Source organism: Rhincodon typus, chromosome 9 (assembly GCF_021869965.1).
Source record: "Rhincodon typus isolate 14 chromosome 9, sRhiTyp1.1, whole genome shotgun sequence".
Lineage (NCBI taxonomy): Eukaryota > Metazoa > Chordata > Chondrichthyes > Orectolobiformes > Rhincodontidae > Rhincodon > Rhincodon typus.
Genome location: NC_063340.1, coordinates 3794665 through 3821423, shown reverse-complemented (window position 1 = coordinate 3821423; position 26759 = coordinate 3794665). Strand labels below are relative to the sequence as shown.

At 40.6% G+C, this 26759-nt stretch overlaps 2 protein-coding genes across 6 annotated transcripts in view; both read right to left on the bottom strand.

Annotated features, from left to right (window-relative positions):
- Positions 1 to 21872, bottom strand: part of ppp3r1b (protein phosphatase 3 (formerly 2B), regulatory s1ubunit B, alpha isoform, b) — a 63117-nt gene extending 41245 nt beyond the window's left edge. For both annotated transcript variants that reach the window (XM_048601249.1, XM_020533250.2), the window contains exons 1-2: positions 21485 to 21872; positions 3398 to 3437 (exon numbers count right to left, since the gene is read on the bottom strand). In XM_048601249.1, coding sequence (XP_048457206.1) covers positions 3398 to 3433 — 36 coding nt within the window. In that variant the 5' untranslated portion in view covers positions 3434 to 3437; positions 21485 to 21872. The remainder of the gene's footprint in view (positions 1 to 3397; positions 3438 to 21484) is intronic.
- Positions 1 to 26759, bottom strand: part of LOC109930670 — a 135753-nt gene that overhangs the window by 58934 nt on the left and 50060 nt on the right. The gene's annotated exons all lie outside the window — the stretch shown is intronic.

Sequence of the window (26759 nt, the reverse complement as noted above, 5' to 3'; positions counted from 1 at the left end):
GATTTTGAAAATCGGTGAGAAAATGAACTGCCACCTGAGAAATAAGCACCTAGCTCTCAGAAGAAATCACTAATCTCTCTTAAAATAGCACCATCTATCCATAAAAGGCACCACAGCACTTCTAGCTAAGAGTTCTCACAGAAGACTTCACAGAGAAAACATCCCGGACAGCCGGATCAGCAGAAGAAAGGCATGTAGACTTTGGGAGACTAAGTTTTAATTTATTTTCTTATTACTTGGGTTTATATAAGTCTTTACTGGAACAGCATACCAGCAGCATTTAGTTCAGTTAGAGAATAGTTAGTAGCTAAAGGGGAATTGTTCAGTTTGTTAGTAATTCTGTTAATTTGTTCACTGTTAGGGTCAAATAAGTAAATTGTTACTTGTTACTTATAAAGTGAATATCAGGGATTTTCTTTCATTTAACCACTCGTTTTAAACAGATTATAAAGGAGAGATGAGCTTCTCTGGGTGTTTTGGGTTTAATTATTAGAAGGGAACCTCTAATCCCACCATAACAGATTGGGGGCTTATGTTTCAGCTTAATTATCAGAGGGGTTTGAACTCCTCTCCATAACAATAGACTTCTTGACTTGTCATGCCAGTCCTACAGTTTTTGTCCTTCACAAGTAACACTTCACCCAAAAAGCTGCCGTCCATATTGTGAAGCAGAATTCTAGAATTCTCATGCTTGCTGGCATGCATAGGTTTCCTGTTCACAAATACCTAGATCTCAAAATTCTCATGTTCAACTTTCCTCCATGGCCTCAAAGCCATCTTCATAATCATGATTTGCCCCACAACCCTGAGGATTCTGCATTCCTCCAACATTAAATTTTGTGTTTTAACTATTCCGTTCAAACTAAAGACCTAGAACCGTGGCTTCCAGTAATGTAGGTCCAAAGCATGCAGCTCCGTCTAGAAATCTTCATTTCTCCCTCCTTCTAGGAGATACTCCCTAAAACCCAACTTGGAGGAAAATACGGTAGGCAGCGCCAATTTGACTGTGCTCCTGAAGGACCATGAAGAAGATTCCTGTGCTGAAGGCACTTCACAAATGCAGTTTCTGTGGCTGTCACCACTGGATACTCAGCTTATTTCACTTTAAGACAAAATACAATAACAGAAGCAGGGTGAAAATAAGCAATTATTTACAGACCAAATTCAGCACCAGAACATCAAGACCACAGTCTAAAAGCGAATGCACATTATTTAAACACTTAAATCATGAAGACGTTAAAATGTCAGAGCTTTAAGCAAGCCAAGAAATAAGGAACAGAATATTTAGGTAAAGGACTTTTTCTACAACAGCAAGTTGCTGCTACTGCATTGGTATGCTTTTATGATCTAATGTTCTACGTGGATGACAAATCTCCAAGTTGTTCCACTGTTGATACAGTGAGTGTGGAGGAACACAACTCACACTGTGTCAACTCTGACTTCCAGCATCTGTACTTCTTGCTATCTCCAAGTCCTTCCACTGTGTTTGGATTTCTAGCCAGAATGAATGATTAATCAGTCTTTGCTGTAATCATTTATGAAACATACAAATTTGATTCAAAACAAAGTCTGATCTATTAATATTAGTAAACTGCTTTTGCCTGTAATGATCTTCATGCCTCAAATCAGTAAAAACAAAGGTACAGGAGGTAGCCATTTAGTACCTCATGCCTGTTTTGCCAATCTGTTAGATCATGCTTGATTTGTATCTCAACACTATTTAATTGCAGATTGCAGTAGAGTAGGGCCATTTCCTACACAGTTTGTCAAACTTGACAGAAATAGTAGTGACGCATTTAAGTGGATGCTAGATAAAGGAATAGGTGATGCTGGTAAGAGTCAGATGGAATAAAGGTGAAGAGAGGCTCATATTTTAGGTTTGATCCTGTCTACGAGATATTACCTTTTTTGAACTTTCATAAAGACATGAAGTTTGTCGTCAACATGTGAATTGTCAAATTGGCTAACCTTGTGATATAATTCTTGAGGAATATTCTCATATATCCTAAAGCAGTTGCATAAAAAATGGGCAGAGATAAGACGTGGTTAAGTACTTTTGATAATTCAACTGAATTTGATGCTACAGGCTGCACTCATACAAGAACCAGCATGCATCATTACCACCCCCAACAAACCCCCATTTAATGTCACAAATGAGAAAGGCAGAGACTAGGACCATAAACTATCAGACCTCAAGGCAAGTTACAATGTGGTGAATACAAAGTAAGGAAGGACAGAAGCGCAAATAAAATCAGGAGACAGGGTGAGGGGAATCTGGGTTAAAGTTGATATTGTAGAGGTCGAGTCATTTCTCTGACTGCTTGAGGAACGCGAGACGAGACGGTAACTACAAAGTCGCATGGGGATATGGGAGGATAGTATTTGAAAAGATCTGAGGAGTGGGAAGGGTGGTAATGAGCAATATTATATTCTGAGAACTGATCTATGAACCCTGTCAAATAAATTCATCTATTTCATCAATGTTATGTTTCTAATGAATCAATCTCTAAATATCCTCCATCAAGGCATTGAGTGGGGGAGTTGGTGACATAGTACTAATATCACTAATTATGTCATCTAGAGGGCCAGGGTTCAACTCCCACAACAACAGCTACTGGAATTTAGAATCAATAAAACATTGAATATACGGCTAATTTCAATTATAATGGCAATGACAATTATATGACAATTATCAATTTCTGTAAAAACAAAACATCTGAATCATTAATGTTCTATAGGGAAAGAAATCCATTGCCCTTACTTGATCTGATTGACTCTTAACACACAAATGGTATACTAAGCCCTGCAGTTCAAGGGCATTAAGGGATGGTCCATATCCAACACAAGAACAAAAGTAGTTCTCACTTGTCAAATCAATGCCACAAAACCACAGCAATCCATATAAATTGAAACTGCAGAATGAAAGATACAAGGAAAGATTTATTGTAATTAAATCCACAGAATGAAAGACCAGTTAACTCAGAGAGCAAAGATAAATGTTTACTGTGAGGACTGGCCTGGAAAGATAATTACTGCACTAAGGACACTGTAGACGATTTGGCAGCAAGATGTTTACAGAAAACATGGATGAACATTTGTGGTGTCATAACACCTAAGGCTACAGGCCTAGTGCAGGTAGCAGTACATATTTAGCAGTACAGACTCAAATGGGCCAAAGGCTATGATCCAGGAATGTTTGCCTTCCAAAACTGCTGCTTACCTGACAGCAAAATAATAAGAACCTATGAAATTTCCTCTCGGCATTCCAGGATCAACAAACAAACTACCAGTTGGTGCTTATGATGCATCACAAAGATATACACAACAAAATATACATATAAATAAATCATAAGTGTTAATAAACAGAAAACTTGTCTTAAATAGAGAAACTACTTACAGTGTGAGCACATTTCCAGGGGATAACTCGCCTCATTTCCCTGAAAAAGATGACAGTTTATAAGTTAAACTCAAGAGCAAATGAATGAAGTTCAGCATGCATTGAATGGTTGAGGTTTTGTATATCTTTGCCTAGCCAGAAGTAAATTCATAGTAAACACAGCTCACTACGGGAACTTGGTATTTGTAAAGCATATTTTTGTTTTAAACAACTGCCATACTTACTTAAAACATACAAGTACTTCAATCACATATCTCGAAGAAAACTGAAGTCAAATTTCCATAAGTTAAATAGCGTGTCTTTGAAATTACAGCATTTACCAGTAAAATTCTTCTCTTTTGCATCCTTTACAATTCATGATTTTTTTCTGCTACAAAGCCTCAAGTTATGCAATTGGCATTTAGAGGAACACATCTGCTCTAACTTGGTGGGAGCTCCACAGCTTCCTTTAGGATCAGATCTCACGACTCCCCTTGGGGTTCCAAACTCCACAATGGGTAGCACCACTTGAGAGTGTGGCTATCTGAACGCTAAAATAATGTTTATGACCATTAGCAATTAAGGTAAGAAGCTAGATTTGGAGGAACCAAACCTGGTAGGTTTTTAGGTCTGAAAATACTTACAAAGATAGACAAGGGCTAGGCAATTGAGGATCTAAACAGTAAGAAATTTAAAACAGAGGAGCTAATTCTATTCAAAAGGATAGAGGTGGAACAACATATGGTCGGAGGAGACTACAGCAGAGCTTTGGCTAAGTTCAACTTTATGGTGGTTTGGAAGATGGGGAGCTAACCAGGAGAGCACAGACTGAACTAAAAAAGACTTCAATGAGGAGTTCACACAGAATTAAAGTAGTGTTACGGGTGCAGAAGGGCATCATCTGGCCCATTGTATCAGCAGTGGGTTCAGGAGTGCTGAAGCAGAGGCAAAGATGGACCCTCAGGCTCAACAGGTCAATGCTAGTGTTTGCACTCCAAACAAGTCTTCTCTATACCACTTTCTCATTTTCCTCCTACGAGAATGCACACCATGCAAGCAATTTGGATAAAAATAAATGCGCCTTGTTCATGCTGATTCTACAAGTTTTTGATATTGCTGCACAGCAAACTTTTCACTAACCATCACCATGGGACCAAGTGTGTGCCGGTTGATCAAGAGGTCTATGTAATCAATGTAAAAACACACACTAAGTAATAGAAATATATTGCAAGGGATATACACAACTGCTATACTTCATTTACAGCTTAAATCATTAATAATAAGGCAACTTTACCTTAAATAAAACTTACTGGCAGACAGTCTTCTCACTGGCACCTCAGTTGACGATAATACAGCTAACTTCCGGTATTTGAGGTATATAATTTGTGGCAGATTATTTCAATATTAGCCATACCGTCAATCCTCTCCTCCCACCCCACCCCCTATTTCCTACGTCAGAGTTATAATTATCTGGGTCAATGGCCGATATGCAACCTCATTCACTGCTTACATATTTTTTCTGCGCATCCTCTGATTCTACTGCTATTTCACTATCTTGTCCAAATCCATTGTAACCAATCATTTTAGAAGTTTAAAAAGGTCTCAATTCTCAACCTGTCTTTATAAAGAAATCAAATCTGCACTTCAATATCCACAGTTAAACATGGGAACCAAATGAGTGATACTTTACATCCTGTTACACTTTACCTTTATGTATGGGCAATCTATAGTTATCCTAATTTTCACTCCAACAACCAATACCGTCCACAGAGTCCTATTTCGCTTCTCGTATTGCTATCACAGCCTCAGCACAATGTCTGAGCACTACTTTAGTCAACAGGATTTGACACTGCAGGATAAAAGCAAGTTCACAAGGAAACACCTCCAAGCAATTTCAAGTAACTTCAAAAGTTGGAGATCCAAGAGGCAAAATTTCTGATAAGATACAGGGGATCACAAAGTTAATATATGGACACAAGCTCACAGAGATCTGGAATACCTGTCACTATTTATTCAGTTATTTCTAATCCAACTGAACATAATACAGCAATATGATTAGCTTAAATTGCAATTTTCAAGTGGCTGTACTTCACAAAATCAAAGATCAATAATTTCATTGTCATTACCACTGCAAAATTTGATCCTATACAACAAACCATTTTGGTTCTTAACATTTAATGGGACAGAGGGAGCATTGCAGGTATGGAGGAACGTACAGAAATAAACTTCAGCACAAAGACATCACCTGATGATATCACGTCTTTCACATCTTCAGCATGTCCAAACATTTTATAACACAATGTGTTTTTGATCTACAGACATACAGGTGTATCCCCAAACGCAAACAAGTGACAATGTTTTGATCATGTTGGAGGAAGGAGAAATAGCCACCAGGACAACAGGAGAACTCAGTCCTCTTCAAATAGTGTTGTAGTAATTCATCCAAGTAACAGTAACTTCAACAATGCAGCATTCTCTCAGTATTAAACTGTTGCTTTGGCGTTGGATTTGAACATAAGTCACTTAAGTAGAGACGAGCTGTCAATATGACTCATGCACCCATGTAACAGAATGTTTAAGATCGTTCAGCAAACAACTGAGCATTCGAGGCATTTGCTCATTAAGCTGAAAAGGCATTTGCTTCATCAGTCAAAGGCATTCTGACATTTAATGAGCTTACCCCTCAATTCATGGCTTCTCTTAAATCCAAATGCCAAGGACCACTTAATTATGCTTAATTAATTAATGGATTCTCTATCATTTCAATGAATGTCTGGTCAGCAAGAAGTTGAAAAAAGGCTGACAGACAAGGTTGATATCATCTCACATGTGACATTACACCAAGTCTCAATTTACCTAACCAAATGCAAACACTGCACACAAAGTTGGTGTTGGTGCGACAGATGGAGACACTGGCTTTCTGCCACACTCACTTGTCCCGAAGACACTTGACTCTGCTCCCCCTAAATGTAGATTTTGCTCGATGACAGAGACCTCCTTTCAGGCCTGTCCAAGTTTGTTCTTTTTTTGGATGTTCTGGGATCCAAAATGCAAAGCTCAGATTGCCTTTCAACCTCACTTTGGACTATCTTGCAGTGTGGATCCCTATACTCTGCTGGCTGTAGTGTATGCCTTTAATATTCTGGAACTTTCCATGAGGACCACATGACCAACCCAGCAGAGCTGAGTTCTGATGAGCATGCAGAGGTACGCAGCACTTTGAAAGGACCACTGTTGGGAATTTCTTTTACTGATACCTGATGTAGCAAATAGATCAGACATTGAAGATGGAATGCTTCTTATTGCTTTGAGGGATGTCAATATGTCACCCAAGTTTCACACCAATAAAGTGATGCAAGAACTATTACCTGGTACCAAAATCTCAACTAGAATGTTTACATGCAGCTGCATTTATAGTCTGAAACATTAAATATTTTTGCATGTCTGACACTACATTGTCTTAGCATTCAAATAGTTAAAAACAAACTCAAATCTACATCTGGAGAGCAAAGAATCAGTAACATTTGCATTTCTGGATGTGTAATGCCCTAAAATTGTCACTTTCAATAGATATCAAAGATCAATAATGTCATTGTCATTACCACTGCAAAATTTGAGCATGTTTGCACAATCATTACAAGGGGAAACCAGAGTGCACAAAGTGTACAGGTGTGGTTTTCAGTCACAATTATGCACCAATTTCAAGTGTGCAGAAAAGCTTGAAACTACAACAGCAAATATATCATACAATTTCATCATTTTGAACAAATCCCAAATTTTCTAGACCATTTAAACAACAAAGTGAATACTAAAAGTTGAAGTATTTCCTTTTAGTTTTAGCAAAGTGGTCCTACGCTAATTATGTTTTTCAAAATATCTTCCAAGTGCTACAGAAGTCCAGAAACTGAAATACGGCTAAACCAATTCAAATTGGATTATAAAGTAAACTATGACTAATCCACTACTTTAATTAAAAACATACCAGTAGAAACTGCAGTATTAGCAGTTGGAGACAGCAAGCAGTAAGACAGTGTATGAATACAAAATTAACAACACTTTAAAACTTCTAAGTGATCAAAAATATTTCAATACCACAATATTTAAAAGGAAGTTGATGAACAGCACAGTGTGTTTGCAAAGTTTAATAGAGCGAATCCAATCAGGACTCTAAATTTTCCCCAGGATCCTTTGAGGGACTGGGCTCAAAGCACATCAATCTCATTTTCCATGTCAACTCTTCCAATCATGGCGCTACGTCACTAGGGCTTGCCACTGTCAAAGTCTCCTTCCCAAGCTCAGTTGCATCCTCTGACATGCATTAATCATGATTCTCTGTCCTCAGCCATTCACTTGTCACATTAACACTATTGATCAGATTGTCTTTGATAGTATTAAGTTCTTCAAGTCTCCTACTCTGGCATCTTAAACACACTGCCAGATAATCAACATCTGTTTGACAACTAGACCGAAGCACATGAAATTCTACGGTCCCAAGACAAATGATGCTAGAAGGCAGGAAATTCCGGATTCATGTCTCCTCACACCTGACCCTACCCTATTCACTCACATCTTGAGCATAAAACCACAGGGGAGTTATGAATCTTCTTAATATAGAAGATAATTAGAAGTAGATGGCGTTGTCACAAACTATTAACTCCCCTGCCCCATTCTTCCCCAATAACTCTAACCTCTAATTTATCTCAAACTTCTCCAAATGACTCTTACAAATTTCAACTCTCACAATCCACTATACATCCAACTCATTCGAATGATTTTGTTTGGAGACACCAATGCAAACTGGCATCATTTTTTCTCCATCCAACCACACTTCCCTAAAAAAAAAAGACATCAACCCTCAATACTCTCTCAACTCTCCAGCTACCAACCTAAGTTATCATTACTTTCCAAGGTCCATCAACACGTTATCATTTCTCACACACACACAAAAACAAAGTTGCTGGAAAAGCTCAGCAGGTCTGACAGCAATCGGTGAAGGAAAAAACAGTTAACACTTCGTTTCGGGTCCGGTGACCCTTCCTCAGAACACCTTCTGTGCTACCAGAACGGCTAAGCTTTCCAGCAACTTTGTTTTTGTTCCTGATTTACAGCATCCACAGTTTTTACATTATCATTTCTGATGTGTACACCATTCTTGCACAAGTTCTCTTTTGAATCTATTCAATCTGGTTTCTACATTCCCCAAAACCAAAAGTCAGTCATTATAAACATGCTCTCAAACCAGAGACCAAGGCCATGGTTTACTGGACACCAGAGATCACTGTGCTTCCTAAATGCTTTTTAGGGTCTGACAAACCACAGCAGCAATACAGAGCATTGGAATACCACCATCAGCTGTGCCTTCACAAAATTCTCTAAATCCAGAAGCAAGAAGGTCCGACAGCAGCATCCTTGCTCAAGACTACACTGTGACCATTGGGCTACTATTTACTAAAAGTTAGCCCATTGAATGGAACATGTCATTTGTATGCTGGACACCAAACTCCTAGATGTTCTACTTAGAACTTCAGCAAGACAGCAGAAACATGACATTCTGAAAGCATCATTGAATCAAATATCCCTAGTAATTCATGGGAGCTCAAAATAAAAGTAGAAAGTTCTAGACAAACTCAGATTTAGCAGCATCTGTAGACAGAGAGACAGTTAATGTTGAATGCTAAAGTGTCATACTGGACTCAACGTTAATTCTTTTTCTCTCCAAAGGTTCTGTCAGACCTGAGTTTCTCCAGCGCCCACAGTATTTAGCTTTAATAATTCACAGGAGTTTTTGCTTCATAACCGAATAAAATATGGAAGATTTATTCGGGAAGGTAACAAACACAGACACTTTGCTGGGAATGCAGAAGTGTAGTCGAAGCTTCAGAGCAAGCTCATAAATCTCCAAACACAATGTGCCCAAGTCCTTCAAGCACATCCCCATGTTATGGAGCCTGCATATCACGAACTGGACTGATCACCATCTAAGGAATCCATCAAGCCAAGTGGATCCAAGTCAACCTCAATTCCAAGGGATTATTTAAACAGCAACAGCTGTGAAATGGGAACCCTTAACCTCTCTATGGCGTTTGATGATTGACTACTCCATTCTCCCACACTACCTTATCTTAGCTCCACAAATTGTTCCACCCAACTGCACTCCTGCAAAATAAATCTTAAAACTCTGTCTCTTGTACTCAATCATTTTGAGAATCTGTCTTTTGTACAGCAACTTTAATGTCAACAAACCAGTCAGGTCTGAAATGAAATGAATGGCAAGATAAAAATGAGAGTGTGACCTGAAATTTTGTTAAAGAGCTGAACCTTGAACATTTTTGAAAAGAGAATGGAAGGTGAGAGGCAGAAGGGTTTTTGATGGGATTTCCCCCAAAAGAGTGAATTCAAAATCCTTGTACCTTTTTACAAGTCACTCCGTTGCCTCACTACTCTACTTTTACAACAGCAGCTACAAGAACATTCTAGTTCTTGATTTCATTTTCAAGTGAACGCCTTCAATATGCAGTTTTCTATTCGAAGACTCAATTATCCTATCAGATGAAGGGTTTTAATTTGGATCACATTCAAGTCAAAAAATAATCCAACGTATATCAACTCTTGATTGGACATTAGCCAAACAATCTCACTCTGTGGGTACAAACATTTTGATCTGTGCTGAAACCATAAAGCACAGTACACACAACACTGGCTGGTTGGGCCCTAATCCCAAATTCACTCAAGATTTAAAACTACACAATGGAAAGATACCCAAACCTTCATTTACAAACTCAAATTGTTAAAGCACAAACAAAAAGAAAATCATAAAACCGTGTACAAAGATTGCTTGTCAGCAAGCAACAAAACCAATACAAGTACAGCTATGCGACCTTTATCCAAATATTAAAAAAAGGGGCATGACACAACTTGCCTTTGGTTTGAATGCAATAAAAACACTTCTACATGACAGTAGACAAATCAAGTTCAAACGTCTAACACAAATCTATGGCATCCAAAGAAGAAAAGTATTTTACCAAAGTAAATTGTATTCCTTAAAAGGTGCAATTACAACAGGATCAGACTGGCCATACCAAAAGGCATTCACCACAAGATCAAACGCAAAAATCTTAGTAACTCAATTTGAATATTTTATAAAACTAACAATTTAGGAAATAGTTTTAAAAATAGTTGTGTCTTAGCCAGAGACCAGTGGTTCCATCTTCATCACCCCATTAAAACTGGAGATATAGTGGACAGCGAAGGTGATTACCTCAGAGTACAATGGAATCTTGATCAGATGGGCCAACAGGCCAAGAAGTGGCAGATGGAGTTTAGTTTAGATAAATGTGAGGTGCCGCATTTTGGAAATGCAAACCAAGGCAGGACTTATACACTTAATGGTAAAGCCCTGGGGATTGTTGGTGAACAAAGAGACCTTGGAGTACATGTAGGTTCACAGTTCCTTGAAAGTAGAGTCCTGGGTAGAGAGGACAGTGAAGGCGGCATTTGGTATGCTTGTCTTTCTTGGTCTGTGCATTGAGTATAGGAGTTGAGAGGTCATGTTGCGCTGATACACTTTTGGAATGCTGTGTGCAATTCTGATCTCCCTACTATAGGCATAATGAAAGGTTCAAAAAAAGATTTACAAGGATCAAAAACAACATTGCTGGAAAAGCTCAGCAGGTCTGGCAGCATCTGTGAAGGAAAAAACAGAGTTAACGTTTCGGGTCCGGTGACTGTTCTGAGGAAGGGTCACCGGACCCAAAACATTAACTCAGTTTTTTCCTTCACAGATGCTGTCAGGTCTGTTCAGCTTTTCCAGCAACTTTGTTTTTGTTCCTGTTCCTGATTTACTGCATCCACAGTTCTTTCAGTTTAGATTTACAAGGATGTTGCCAGGTTTGAGCTATTGGGAGAGGCTGAATAGGCTGGGCTTACTTTCCCCGGAGCACCGGAGGCGGAGGGGTGACCTTATAGAGTTTTATAAAATCATGAGGGGCATGGATAGGGTAAATAAACAAGGTCATTTCCCTGGGGTGGACGAGTTCAAAACCAGAGGGCATAGGATTAAGGTGAGAGGGGAAAGATTTAAAAAGGGACCTAAGGGGCAACTTTTTCCTCCAGAGAGTGGTGCATGCATGGGAAGAGCTGCCAGAGGAAGCAGTGGAAGCTGGTATAATTACAACATTTACAAGGCATCTGGATGGGTATTCAAATAAGAAGGGTTGAGAGAGATTACGGATCAAATGCTGACAAATGGGACTATATTTATTTAGGATACATGATCGGCGTGGATGAGTTGGACCAAAGGATCTGTTTCCATGCTGTACATGTCTATGACTCCAATCATCTGTTACCACAATTTTGAGCTACCCATTTAAAAAAGTCTGCATTCTCTTTTTTTTCTATTATGCATTAGATTGGATCCTCAAAGAGAGCTTTTCCATCTACAAATTTCCATACCTGATTGTATCATTTAGACCTTTTAGATAAGGTCTGAATGACACCAAATCCTTTCCTTCAATTTGTGAATTAATGAGGGGTTTGTTTTTGGTGGGGTAGGAGGGAACAACTTGAATTTGAAACAGCTCTATGAACTGCTAGATGTTTAACAGTGTAAGCCCTAGAAAAACGCTAGTCATCTCACTATTTTACAACTGTAGCCGAAATATATTTGTACTATTGACGAGAAATTAACATTACAACTAGCTGAATTGATGCACTGGACAGACGCCAACTACAAACAGCAATTATAAAATTGCCATTTACTGAAATCCCAGTGAATGTGCATTGACACAGGAATTAAAGTTTGAAGTTTTGTCTCATTTAACTTTATAAGACAACCAATGGTATAATTGATAGATTGTGTCCTTCTGAATGAAGGCTGTTTGTGATGTTACCATCTTGACCCAGATATATAGACAAGAATGTTCTGCAGATCAAGATTTTATTTTGTGGGGGGTGAAAAAGAGGGTTTTGACAAAACAAAGCAGGTCAGCAAGAAAAGTACAGAATGGTTCCACTGTAAAGCAAGTTCTAACCTCATATACACTGACTGAAGTATACTTTGACCAAATACTAAATTACACACTTTTCATTAGTGTCAATTATTTGGCAGAATGGAGAAAGGGACAGTGCGAAAGAGCATAGGGAGAAGTAGAGGGAAAGGCTGTTGTGTCAACAAACTGTACAAGATTTAATGAAAAATACTATGTTAAACATGTTTTACGACTAATCATTGCATTAGAAAAGTTCAGTTACGAAACATTAAAAGATGCCTACAAATCCACAAAGGTTTGAATGACCACTCGTGCAAACATAGTAATGTAGATTTGTTCACAAAATTAATTGATCACTAAATTTAATTATATGTCAAGCTACTGGTGGAATTAACAAAACAAATAGGATTGACTGCCAAAAAAGGATTTCAAAATTCAAGGGGAAAATCTTGATGGTCTATTTGGTGGCCTCAGTCTTAGGTTTTTGGCACTGTAATCCATCAAGAATAAAGTATCTTCAGTTTCATACGAGTTCTCAGCTCCAAGAAAGTAGGTCCTGCACATGAATGTCAGAATATTTAAACTGAACTAACCATTCTAAAAAAAAAATTGTCAAAAGAATTGAACAATCTGGGTTCCCAACTTATATCCAACTACAGATAAACCTCTCAACATGCACACAAATAAGAAAATAAAGGGCTCTGCTGTTACATACAATAATTTCTGACAAAATTTTTTAACTATCTTACGCGTCAGAATAAAGGTGAACTGCCAGAGCATCTCATACCCAAATCATTGCATTAGATGCTGGATAGGTTGAATGAAAAGTACTAATGACCACCTGAAAAGTATTTGCAAGTGAATAAAAAAGCACCAAGTCATTCAAGACTGGAACGAATACATTTAATTCAATTAACTAATTGTACAGCTTATTTTAACACTGATGACAAAGAAAGGTCCTAGGGTCAAATTTTGATTTGTGCTGATCAGATCTCACCTGGGCAGATACGTAAAGGGTCCTGTCCTGGGAGACAGGGACAAAACAATCTATACACTTTGAGGTCACACAATACCAGGTTATAGTCCAACAGGTTTATTCGAAATCACATAAGCTTTCGGAGCACAGCCCCTACGTCAGGTGCAGTGAGAGAGCAGAGTACACAGACCCATTGTTTATAGGCAGAGAGATCAAGAGATCATGGAACTGGTATGAGTGACTGTCAGATTATAAGTCTCTGCAGGTGACCAACAGTGGTGAGTAAAGTGTCAGCTGTTGAATAACCAGCAAAGGGATGACCTATAATCCGATTAATTGAGGCATAGAGATAATTACAAAAGATTAAAAATAAGGTGGTGCTGGAGACAAACTAAATGACTGGAATACCACGGCAGGTGTAAGAGTCGCATGCCGACGGTCTAACTAAATTAATAAGTAATCCAAAAGTGTACAAACTAATTAAAGGTAGAGAGAGTTCATAACAATTTATCAAGGTGATGCTGTCAAATCAGGACAGTAAGGTCGATTTTTACGGATGCAGACCAGTATGGTGAGGTCACCTGTAGTGAACCCAAGATCATGGTTGAGGCTGTCTTTACGGGTACAGAACGTGGCCACCAGTCTTTGCTCTACAATTCTGCGTTGTTGCGTATCTTGAAGTCTGCCTTGAAGGATGCTTACACAAATATCGGAGGCCAAATGCCCTTGACCGCTGAAATACTCCCTGATTAGGGGGACAACATTCCTGTCTGGCGATTGTTGGCATAGTGTCCATTCATTTATTGTCGCAGCATCTGCATGGTTTCGCCTATATACCATGGCTCGGAGCATCTTTGCCTGCATTGTATGAGATACACAACATTGACCAAGTCCCAAGGGTATCTGCCATGTACGTGATGGGTGGTGTTCCCACCTGTGATGGTAGTATCCATGTCATTGATCTGACATGTCTCATAGAGGTTGCCATGGTAGGGTTGCGTGTTGCTGTGGTCAATATTGTCCTGAAGGCTGGTTAGTTTGCTGTGAACAACAGTCTGTTTAACATTTGGCAGTTGTTTAAAGGCAAGAAGTACAGGGTGAGGGAAGATCTTGGAGAGATGCTCATTGTCAATGACATGTTGAAGGCTGCGAAGAACATGGCATAGTTTCTCCGCTCTGGGGAAGTACTGGATGATGAAGGGTACTCTGTCAGTCATATCCTGTGGACGTCCTCCTCCGAGGTTGTTGTAGTTTTTCCACTGTGGCATGTCAGAACTGGCGATTGATGGGTTCATCAATCTTGGGTTCATGTCGCACTGCAGGTGACCCCACCACACTGTTCTGTACCTGTAAAATCTTCCTGATTGTCCTGATTTGACAGCATCACCTTGATAAAATGTTATGAACTCTCTACCTTAATGAGTTTGTACACTTTTGGATTACTTATTAATTTGGTTAGACCCTCGGCATGCGACTCTTACACCTATTATGTTATTCCAGTCATTTTGTTTGTCTCCAGCACCACCTTATTTTTAAACCTTTTGTAATTATCTTTCTCCTCATTTAATCGGATTGTAGGTCATGCCTTTGCTGGTTATTCAGCTGTTGACACTTTACTCACCATCTAACACTCTTGGTCACCTGCAGAGACTTACAATCTGACACTCCACTCACACCAGTTCTACGATCTTTTGATCTCTCCACCTAAAAACTGATTCTGTGTGCTCTGCTCTCTCTCACTGCACCTAACAAAAAGACTGCGCTCCAAAAGTTTATGTAATTTCAAATAAACCCATTGTACTATAACCTGGTGTCATGTGACTTCTGACTTTGTCCACCCCAGTTCAACACTAGCACCTCCACATGAACGTTTTTTGTTCATTACCTGTATTAAGCATAGTGCCCCAATCACCACCAACTGAATGTGCTCTTTGCACTTTTTCTAAGCGCACAGTTTTATCAATATTCCAAAAGCCATCCCACTGTTCAACAATCAGCAGGAATCTGAAATGAACATTTCAGCAAGACCATCTACTGGGCAGCTGGCAGCTGTAGAACTGGGTCTCAGCTGCTCAATGCTACCCCACAAAAGCACAAGTATTGTAAATCAACAGATTCGGCAGTTACATACCCATTTGTGGCTTACAAATAGCATTTAAAAATAAAAGTCATTTAAGTAATGTTGAAAAATCAGATTTTTCTCCTCTGTAGCTTTACAAATCATGTACGTCTCAAATTATTTATACACTAGTTTTGTAGATCTAGAGTAAACCAGTCTATTTTGTCATCCCATGTAATTTGGTACGAGTCAAATGTGTATGGCTGCCAGTCTCTCAATATGGTGTTTACAGTTTTCTACAAATTACAATCACATACTTAGTCCCTGCTCAGAACAAAAAAAAACTAGAAACGCTCATCATATAAACAATGGCTGTACACCAAAATCTACGAGACTTCTACTTACACTGAAAAGTTCAATTTATTATAATGAGTCAACGTTTTAAAATCTTCACATCTTAACTGCCAAATTCATTAGTTAGACTTCTTTGCAAACACTAACGCACTCAGCAGAAATTTCTATCTAGCCTGTAAAGCAAGTAACACCTTGTAGCAGCCAGACTCGACAAAGTAGCCAAAAACAAAAAAGGGTGGAAATGGAAAAAAAAAGGACTGAAAATGCTGGAGATAGTCCACTACTTAGAACCCAAGAACAGACAAATTGAACAAATTGAGAATCAACTCTTCCCTGGAAATGAATCAATCACTGAACCAACGTTGGGTACTGTCAAAATATGTACCATAAACACCTTACTTTACTACTTATACCATCAAAATAGCCTCAAACCCAACGTTCCCTCATATAGATTTGTAAACACCACCCAACAAGTAATAAGTACATTTTATTTAAAGAGAAATAAAGAAAATACTGTAACGAATGGAAGGAAAGAAAACAAAATGATGATTTCGAAAAGTACAACTGTTAACATTTTCAGCAAGTTGCATTTCACCAAAACCTGACTCTCTAATCCCAAAATAATAATGTATACACTGCTGTCTAATGTCAACCATTTAAAATACACATTAATTACTAGATAGTGGGCCAGACCTAGTCAGACAAACTGGGAATGCAAGATTTAGGATAATGACAAATTAAAACTGCAGCACCTTGTTTCCAATTATAAAAACTTTATTAATAATTCTTTATATTCTCAGTTCTCAGTTTTGATATTAGCCTTACACAAATCAGAGGGCTCTGGATTCAAACCCCAGGACTTGAGCGCACACTAAAAGTGACACTTCGGTATAGATAAAAGTTGCCACAGTCTTGGTAGCTTTTTCATTAGAAAAACACGATTGGTGGTTTGTGCTGAAGGTGAGGGGCGAAGTCGAGAAGGCAGGACCTTCATGTTGACCTCAGCCAGTACGGGAAAAGATCACATTGTAGTTGGCACTCAGCATCGCAAACCAGGCACCCAACTGAACTAACCGACCACTTCAATACAGTGCTGAGGGAATGTTGCACTACCAAACTATTACTTATTTGATGGGGCATTAAAAGGTCTGAGCCTTTCAAATGGTTGCAGAAGATCATGTGCGGTTGAAATATGCCTGTGGCTTTTTTTGCCAGGAGTGTCGGAGACTGAGGGGCAACCTTATACAAGTTTATAACATCATGCATGGATAGAGTGAATAGCAAAGACCTTTTTCCCAGGGTGGGGGAGTCCAATACTAGATGGCATAGATTTAAGGTGAGAGGGGCAAGATTTAAAAGGGACCTTATGGGGTACTTTTTCACACAGAGGGTGGTGCATATATGGAATGAGCTGCCAGAGGAAGTGGTGAAGGTGGGTAAAATTACAACATTTAATAGGCACCTGGATAGGTACATGATTAGGAATGGTTTAGAGGGATATGGGTCAAATGCGGACAAATGGAACTAGATCAATTTAGGATACATGGTCCGGATGGACAAGTTGGACTGAAGGGTTTGTTTCCGTGCTGCATGACTGTGATTGCTGCTTAAGGGACCGTGACAAACACCACATTAAGTACTTCAATGGCTGCAAGGCATTTTGGGGAATCCTCAAGGTTGCACAAAGCACTACTTAAATGCAAATCCCAAGACAAAGCAGCAAGTGCTCAGTTAACTAAATTAACCCAAAAGCTACAGGAGGAATTACAGAATTGCAAAATGGTTGCAAAGTTATCTTTTCTCCAGTAAAGGCTCTGTCAATTTTATAAATTCACTACCAAGTGCTCTCCAGAGAGCTCTACCAAAAGCAATGTATACGTCATACAAAAGTTTACATTATTTATCAGAAATTCACAATCACATTGTCTGCCCATGCCAAATTTGGAAACAAAAATACTTCATTCTACCTTAGTGACTAATTAAATCGCATAGTGCAAACAGTCTTGTTCCTAAAGACGCTAGCCAGGAGGTAAAGAAGTGGCAAACAGCTTGAGGAAGTGGGAGAGGGGAGGTTGGGGAAGGTGACCATTGTTTCAGTTTTAACAGTTAAACCAAAATAAATGTCAGCGCATCTACAACTGGGTGTCAGAAACAGTCTGACAGCACAGCAGCAGCAGTCGAGCAGACAGATTGCAAGGTGCAGGGCTGGATGAACACAGCAGGCCAAGCAGCATCATAGGAGCAGAATGGCTGACATTTCGGGCCTAGACCCTTCTTCAGAAATGGGGGAGGGGAAGGAGATTCTGAAATAAATAGGGAGAGAGGGGGAGGGCAGATGGAAGATGGATAAAGGAGAGGATAGGTGGAGAGGAGACAGACAGGTCAAAGAGGCAGGGGTGGAGCCAGTAAAGGTGAGTGTAGGTGGGGAGTTAGGCAGGGGATAGCTCAGTCCAGGGAGGACGGGGCGGCTCTTAGAGGACAACCATTACAATGCAGAACGCTGCAGGGTAGCAGTTTATGGAATAAGATCCAGCCCTGCACCTTGTTGTCTCAGATTCTCCAGCATCTGCAGTTCCTACTATCTCTAATCCAGAAGTGGATGGCTGTCGTTCATTGTCTTCTGACTGTTTCTGGAGGTTTGGCTTAAAACAAAATCCAGTTTTTGCAGCTTTGCCCTTTTTCTTCTTTCATGAAGAAGCTGTTCATAGGGTGCCAAATAAGATCTTATTCCATAAACTGCTACCCTGCAGCGTTCTGCATTGTAATGGTTGTCCTCTAAGAGCTGCCCCGTCCTCCCTGGACTGACCTATCCCCTCCCTAACTCCCCACCTACACTCACCTTTACTGGCTCCACCCCTGCCCCTTTGACCTGTCTGTCTCCTCTCCACCTATCCTCTCCTTTATCTATCTATCTGCCTCCCCCTCTCTCCCTATTTATTTCAGAATCTCCTTCCCCTCCCCCATTTCTGATGAAGGGTCTAGGCCCGAAACGTCAGCCTTTCTGCTCCTATGATGCTGCTTGGCCTGCTGTGTTCATTCAGCCCTGCACCTTGTTGTCTCGGATTCTCCAGCATCTGCAGTTCCTGCTATCTGAGCAGACAGATAGAACTGGTTTTATCAGTGTACATGGGGAACCCTCGGTACGTCTCCAAGTGATGTTGTCAACAAGCTGTATACACAAAAGGGAGAGGACACAATCAAGGTTAGATCCCTGGGGAGACGCTTGAGCAATAGAATGAGAGCTGAAAGAGCTGTTGTCGGAGACGCCAATCAAGGGAAACCCTCTGGAAACAAAGGCAAAGCACTGGAGAAAGATGGCACGGCAGGCCATGTCCATTGCTGCAGAAAGACTGAGGTTGACAGAGAAGAAAAATACAGATCAGCTGCTGTATGTAACTGGTTTGGGCCATTTCATTACAGTGGTAAGGCAGAAGCTTGACAGAGTCAAATAATAACTGTAGAAAATGCAACATCTGAAGAATTTGCACATAATTAAAGACAAAAATTTTAAAAACTATCACAAGCAGAAACATAATCCCAAAGCATACTCAATAAATAACCTTTTCACTGCAGTCACAAGTCACACAGACCAGTAAAGGTTTCATGTTGAATTCATAATCCAAAGACCTCAAGTTTGTAAATTCAATTTGGGTATTACTAGCCCTGCAGTAACTTAATTCAGCACTCCTGGACTAAAGAGAAAAATTAACTACATGTGGGCTTACATTATTATTCAACTGTTTCCTGTAGCAAAGAAATATCCGAGTTCTCAGACAAGGGTTATGAGATGTTGGTGGTTAACTGGTACAAATTTGCTCATCCACAGGAGAAACCTAAACATGGTAAATCATCAGGTGTTCTTAGCTAGAACAAGCCTTGCAGAATTATTGCATTGCACCTCATGGGATCCCCACAGTTGCAAGGAGAGAAGGCATATCCTATTCCCCACGCATCAGCTCAACTTAGTGAAACACTTCCCAGGGGAAGCACCGATTTGAATTTCCCACCAGATATTTTGCTTTACCATACAGAATCCAATTTATACACAGATGTATCACACCCACATCTCAAATTTCTGGAACAGTTAATTAGATTTACAGTAACTTAAACAGCTGCTTGCTTCAGTCTAATAATCTTTTCATTTCAAATTAAAAGTTATTTGATGGTGTTTTTCATTGCGACAAGTTGCACAGCTCTTGTCTGAAGCTTCAAATGTTTCAAAAACACTGACAGCATGCTACGTTTTCAAACAAGCAAAGAAATGGTAAAGGAAATCAGATGCAAAGTGGTTTACAAATACCAAATCATATATTTTCTATACCAAATAAAGATCAGGGAGATTTCTCAAGGGATTTTATTTCAATTTTCTAAGATCCAACCCATCACATCAGATTATTTCTTAAATTATTCATGTTACAATTCATTTCCAACAATTCAACCTATATTTTAGAAATCATGGAACATCAAACTGTCACCTATTCCCAATAAAGAGGGATCTCAAAAACAATCCACATGAAAAAGTTGTCAGCTGGCTTAAAATTAAATGCTATGCCTATAAAATAAAGCAGATTGAAACCTCCATTATCTGACACTTTATCACAAAGCTCGATTTTACAATTGCTGTAAAGAATTTTGTATAAAGCTCTGATCAGGAGTCTGTCTGAAACTTGTCTGTTCTCTCTAGAGGTTGATTGATCTATTTTCAGTATTTTCTGTTCAAGATTGCCAACAGCTGATACACTCCACTTCAGTTAGAAATTATTATAGATAAGTTATCTGGTTTCAATCTGAAGTATTATAATGTACCTCATTGGACTACAGGTTAGCAACCATTTTATTTCTGTTCTAAGTTCCTATACTTAAACATTTATATATCTTTTTGAATATTAGCCAACTTGAACTCAATGCTGAGGAGCTAAAAATGTTTTAGTCTATTCATAAGAAGCATTCAAAATACAAATGCACAACTCGAAAGATTCCCCTGACTCAAGACTACCAAAACACATTCTACCTGGATAGTCCAAACAAAATGAAGATTATTTATTACCACAAAAAAAAGTTAGATTTTGCATCCAATGCTCCTGCGATGGTGAAGCAGGTGGAATGCTCTGAATAAAGGACAAAATATTTTGAAAATACCCCTCCCCCTCTTAAGTAGGCAGCAAAAATAAAACAACGCATCAAGTCTTTTGAAGTGTGTCTAAGTGCAACCTACAAATGGAGGTGGGAAAGGAACTGGGGTGGGAAAATAGATTTGCAAGGCTGATTCTTCAGCTTTGCAAGTAAAAGCAAGTATGCAAGAGTGGGACACAGCCCCAGAGCTGCAGCTCAAGAGGATAAAGGGCGGGGTGTGAAATAAAAATAACGTTTAATATAAAGCTGCCAGCCCATGCAGGGAAGCGGTTCCAAGGCAGGAGATAGCAGAAGGTAAGAGGAGGTGCCAGGGCCTGGAGAGACTGCAGAATGAAGGAGTGCTAGGCCAGGGAGAGAGGGGAAAGAGAAGGGCGAAGGCTGCGCCTAGATCAGTCTGGGCCCACACTGCGGCGGTGCCACCGTGATGGCCGCCCGCCTTCTGCAAACCCCTGACAGGAGAGCACAGAAAATAGAGAACCGTGATGATTAGTGCTAACAGAGGGGGGAAAAAAACCCGCGCGAACTGATCATTATACCCCCTCAGTACTTCCACACACACACACACACACCCCCCTCCAAAAAAAAACGGGCCCGCTCACCATCCTGGCCGCCGAAGGTGAAGCTTCCAGAGATTTCGATCAACCACCGTTTTCTCCTGGATGTTGTGACTAATATTTTTTTTGCCCGAGCGATGGCTGTGGAGGAGAGGGAGGGAGGGAAGGAAGGAGGGGGGTTAGGGAAAGAGGGGAACAGGACAGAAGGGTAGCTTTTTAAAACAAAATTAACCCCCGCTCCTTCTACAAAATGATCGATTCGCCGCCGGATTTTTTTTTTTATCCGTCCCCAACGTCCCAGCTCTCGGTTGCTTTGTTTAAATAAAAAGACGTTGCTTAGAAAAACCCTCCGACCGAACACAGCGCTCAGCGCCGCCGTCTGAATCCGCAAGGGGAGGGGTAGGAGGACGGAGCGGCCCCACATCCGGGCGGGCACGCACGCCCCGTCCGCTTGCGTCCTTGCGTCATCGCGCGCACGCCCCGTCCGCCTGCGTTCTCGCGTCACCGCGCACGCCGGCCCCGCCCTTCGGCCACACGGACGCGCCGAAATTGCTGGAAGAACTCGGCAGGTCTGTCGTGGTAGGGAAAGCAGAGTTAACGTCTCGGGTTCAGTCCCCACCCACCTCCTCCCGCTTCAGAACGGACGGTAAGGTACGTGCACGCTCTCGCTCGCTCCCTCCGTCTCCTACGTCATCGCGCACCCGCACGGCGGAGCCCTTTTTGAAAGAAGGAGGGAACACTACAACAACAACACTCGCCCCTTGCCGTGGCGCCCATTTTGCCTCTGCTCTCCTACACTTCGGGTGAAGTTGTTCCTCCCTTTTTCTTATTCTCTGCACCTCTGGCGAGCAAAACAGGAGTGACAAAAGCCATAAACGATTCGCGTTGTACAGTGCTTCTGAAGGTGGGAATATTGACTAACGTACTTCCAACCCTACCACTGTCCAAACCAACAACTCATTGGAAATTCGTATACGGAATGTATCATGGGCCAATGCGATCAAAAGCTTGGCTGGAGAGATGGACTTTATGGAAAGAAAGAAAGAAAGAAAGAAATTGAATTTGTATAGCGCCTTTCATCTTTCTATGAGGCATTATAATCACTTTAGAGACAACGAGGGTGCTCCTTTGTAGCAGCCTCGTGGTCTTTGTCCTCATGTAAGAAATGACGCGACCAATTTGCACCCAGACGCTTCCCATCAGCCACAATGTGACAACAGATTATCCACAACAGCAATTATTTGCAACAGAAACAGAAATTGCTGGGAAAACTCTGCAGTTCTGGCAGCGTCTGTGAAGACAAAGCATAATTAATGTTTCGGGTCCAGTGACCCTTCTTCCGATCAATAATTTGCAATTGCATCATGGTTTTAAGTCAGCAAAAGGCACTTCACGGGAGCAGTCATCAAATAAGCTTTATCACTGAGCTACATAAGGCAATATTGTGGCAGATGACAGAAAGTTTGGTCAAAGAAGTAGGGTTTTGAGAAGTGTCACAAAGAAGGAAAGACAGATGGAGAGTTTGAAGGAGGAATAACTCCTCTCCTCTTCTTTGAAACTGTGCTCTGCAACCATTTACATCTACCTGAGAGAAAGAATGGAAAAATCATGGGCCAAATGGGTGGCTCAGTGGTTAGCACTGCTGCCTCTCAACGGTTTCGATTCCAGCCTCAGGCAGTTGTCTGAGTGGAGTTTGCACATTCTCCCCGTGTCTGCGTGGGTTTCCTCCCACAGTCCAAAGATGTGCAGGCTAGGTGGATTAGCCATGCTAAATTGCCCCTAGTGTAGATTAGGCGGGTTATACGGGTCTGGGTGGGATGCTCTGAGGGTCGGTGTGGACTTGTGGGGCTGAAGGGCCTGTTTCCACACTAGGAATTTGATGATGATGATTTGAAATGGCCTCCTGCATGATCACAATTCTGTGTCTGGGCCTTGGTTTAACATCTTGTCTGGAAATCGGACCCTGTTTCTTACAGACTTACGAAAGAACTCAGGATGGTGGAAGTTGCAAGTCAAACATTTCCCAGCTCCCCACCCACCTCTTCCCTCCATCTACCTACCAATAATTAAATGACCAATACTCCAGGATTGTCCCAGAGTTTCCATCAACAGATCAATCTCCATACCACTGTTGTCAGTATGAAACCCTGGAGAAAAAACGTTGAGGATATTAAAGAAATTGTGTGGATTTATTTTTCATTTCCTGTGAGCATTTGTTGTTTGTGCCAACTATGGCTGAGCTGGTATTACTCTTTTGCCACTGAATCATCTGGATTCAAGTCCCAAATTAGGGCTCGAGCTCAAAGTACTGTTATGTTGGAGGCACTTGTCTTTCGGCTTTCAACCATCTTTTAAATGGAGGCATCATTTGTCTGCTTGGGTGATTGTAAAAGATCTCATGGCACTACTCGGAACAGCAGTGGAGTTATCCGTGAAGTCTTGGCCACATTTGGGCTTCATTCTAGATCATAAACATAGGTTTGCACATTGGTGTTTGTGAGAGCTTGCTGTGTGCAAATTGAATGTGACATTTCCTAAATTACAACAGTGAATTTGTTTTAAAAAATATTTAATTGGCTGTGAAAACGCTTTAGGATATCGTGCCTTACAAAAGTATAATCTTTTTCTCAATAATAAAATATTGGAGGTGTAGAGGCTGCAAAAGGCTTTTTGATTGTGTGAAGTGGTTGCAAGGGCAGGACATGCATTCATGCCATCATACCCCTAAGAATATATCCACTCGGAGTTGGGAATGCTGACCTGTAATCCCCACCTTCATCTGATTATTTGAAACAATTATGGCTTCTGATCAAACTGCACATTGCAACTGACACTCATAATCGTTCTGAAAAGTGATTGCATCTTTCTGTGTTTTGTTTAAAACAAATTTGTTGTCTATGTGACTGTTCCTGATTCCTTAATGCTTTTGTTTTGGGAATGGACAAAGCAATATTGCAATCTTGGATTCATCTACAAATCAAATAAATCACAAGCAAAAACATCTGATAAAAATGTTAACAGTGCAATATTAATGAGAATTTTTTTCAATATATTTTCCTGGAATGTAGTTGTTTCTTTGGGCAAATCTGAAGTCTACAATTACAAAACATATAAATAGTTACGTACTTTACAACACGAGGAACATGGTGCCTCTTTACTAAAACTAAGCAATGCTGTTGAGGACTGAAACACAAACAGAAATTGCTGGAGAAACTCAGCAAATCTGGCATCATCTGTGGGGGGAAAGCAGTGTTGGTGACTCTTCATCAGAGTTGATCGCAGCTAAGAAAATGGGGTATTTATGCTGAGCCGGGGTTGGTAAGATATTGGGGGAGAGGTGAGTGGATAGGTGGAGGTGGAGATGGAGCCCAGAGAGAGAGAGAGAAAGAGAGTGATATGAAAGGTGTAGGCAGCTGAGAGGATTATTGATAGTAAGGCAGGACAGAAGAAAAGCTGAATAGGTAATCATTTTTATTGTCTTTTTAATTCACTCATGGGTTGTTGCCTGGCATTTGTGAAGCGCGAATGTTGCTTGCCACTTGTCAGCCCAAGCCTGGATATTGTCCTGATTTTATTGCATTTGAACATGGACTGCTTCAGTATCTGAGGAGTTCTGAATGGTGTGAGCATTGTGCAATCTTCGGCAAACATCCTCACTTCTGACCTTTTGATGAAGTTCTGATGATGATTGGGCCTAGAATACAACGCTAAGGAATTCCTGCAGAGATCTCCTGGAGCTGAGATGAGTGACCTCCAGCAATCACAATTATTTACCTATGTGCCAGGTAAGATTCCAACCAGTGGAGAGTTTGCCCTGATAACCATTAATTCCAGTTTTGCTAGGGCTCCTTGATGCCACACTGTCAAATGCAGCCTTGATGTCAAGAGCTATCACTGTCACCTCTGAGGGCACTGAAATAGTACAAATTAAAGATATCTGTAATTATAGAATCCTGCATCTGAAATCTATGTAGTGAGCAAATATGTGGGATACAAATCCTGTCCACAAGCAATCCAGACCATCGCTAACTGCTTATGGTCATCTCTGTAAAACAGAACAAATTAAAGGCACCTATAATGAAGGCAAAGAATAGGATAAAATGGGTAGGCTGTGCTGAAAGCAAGACCTATAATGTGATAGTAAGACGAAGAGTGGGTGAGAATGGTTTGGTTATCATGACAGGACCAGGGTGGAGAGAAGGACATAATTATGATCTAAAGTTATTGAACTTGATGTTGCATCTAAGAGGCTGCAGGATCCCTAAGTGAAAGATGAGATGCTGTTCTTCTAACTTGCACTGAGTCTCGCTGGAAAACTGCAACAACCCCGACCCAGAAATGTTGGTGTGGGAACACGGTAAGCAACTGGAAGCCCTGGGTCATTTTTGCAGACAGAATGTAAGTGTTCTGAAAAATGGTCACCTAGTCTGACTCTGTAGAGGAAACCATGCTATGAACAACAAATACGGTAGACTAGATTGAGTGAAGTGCAGATAAATAGCTGCTTCACCTGGAAGGTAAGTCTGGGGCCTTGGATAGAGGAGGTGACAGCTGTACTAAAGTTTGCTGTATCTAAATGCTTCCAAGGGTCCTCTGGGGATCTATGTAGGATTTCTCAACCCTCAGCCCACAAAGGTATCAAGGCTGTTACCGATGCAGTTTGTGTAAGATCATTCCACATCATCTCATTTCCCCACGATGAAGGTAAGTGCTATAGCCTGGGAGGTAGGCTTTTCCAGCATAGCTGGCTTCCCCCAGGTGCAGTGTGCTAGAAACTCGACATACATTGCATTGAGAGTGCTATGTCATACTTCAGCTGACTTCATTAAGATACAGGCATTCCATTTTAACAATGTACAGATCATCTCTGTCCATCAGCAACACGTTTTTAGAAGTCTGAGCCAGGTACTCTGGAAGCTGACTTTATCCTTGAGAACTCTCAGGCTCCAGCTTCAATTAAGGGGTTGGATGCCTTCCAAGGATGGGAGGCGCAGACTTTCCTTTGCAACCGTGGCTGATCTCTCTATTTCACAACCCTCTGACTAAGACCGAGCATTGATATAATGCAGGTGCATAAAGGCTTGAAATGGCAACTGCTCTGCCCAGGACTGTAAGAAACTAAAGAAGATGGTGTACACAGTCCAGACCATCACAGAAGCTAACCTAACATGCATGGACTCCATTTACACGGCTTGCTGCCGCGGAAAGGCTGCCAACATCATCAAAGACCCATCGCACACCGGTAATGATCTCCTACAACCTCTTCCATCAGACAGAAGATACAGAAGCCTGAGCACGTGGACGAGTAGGTTCAGAAACA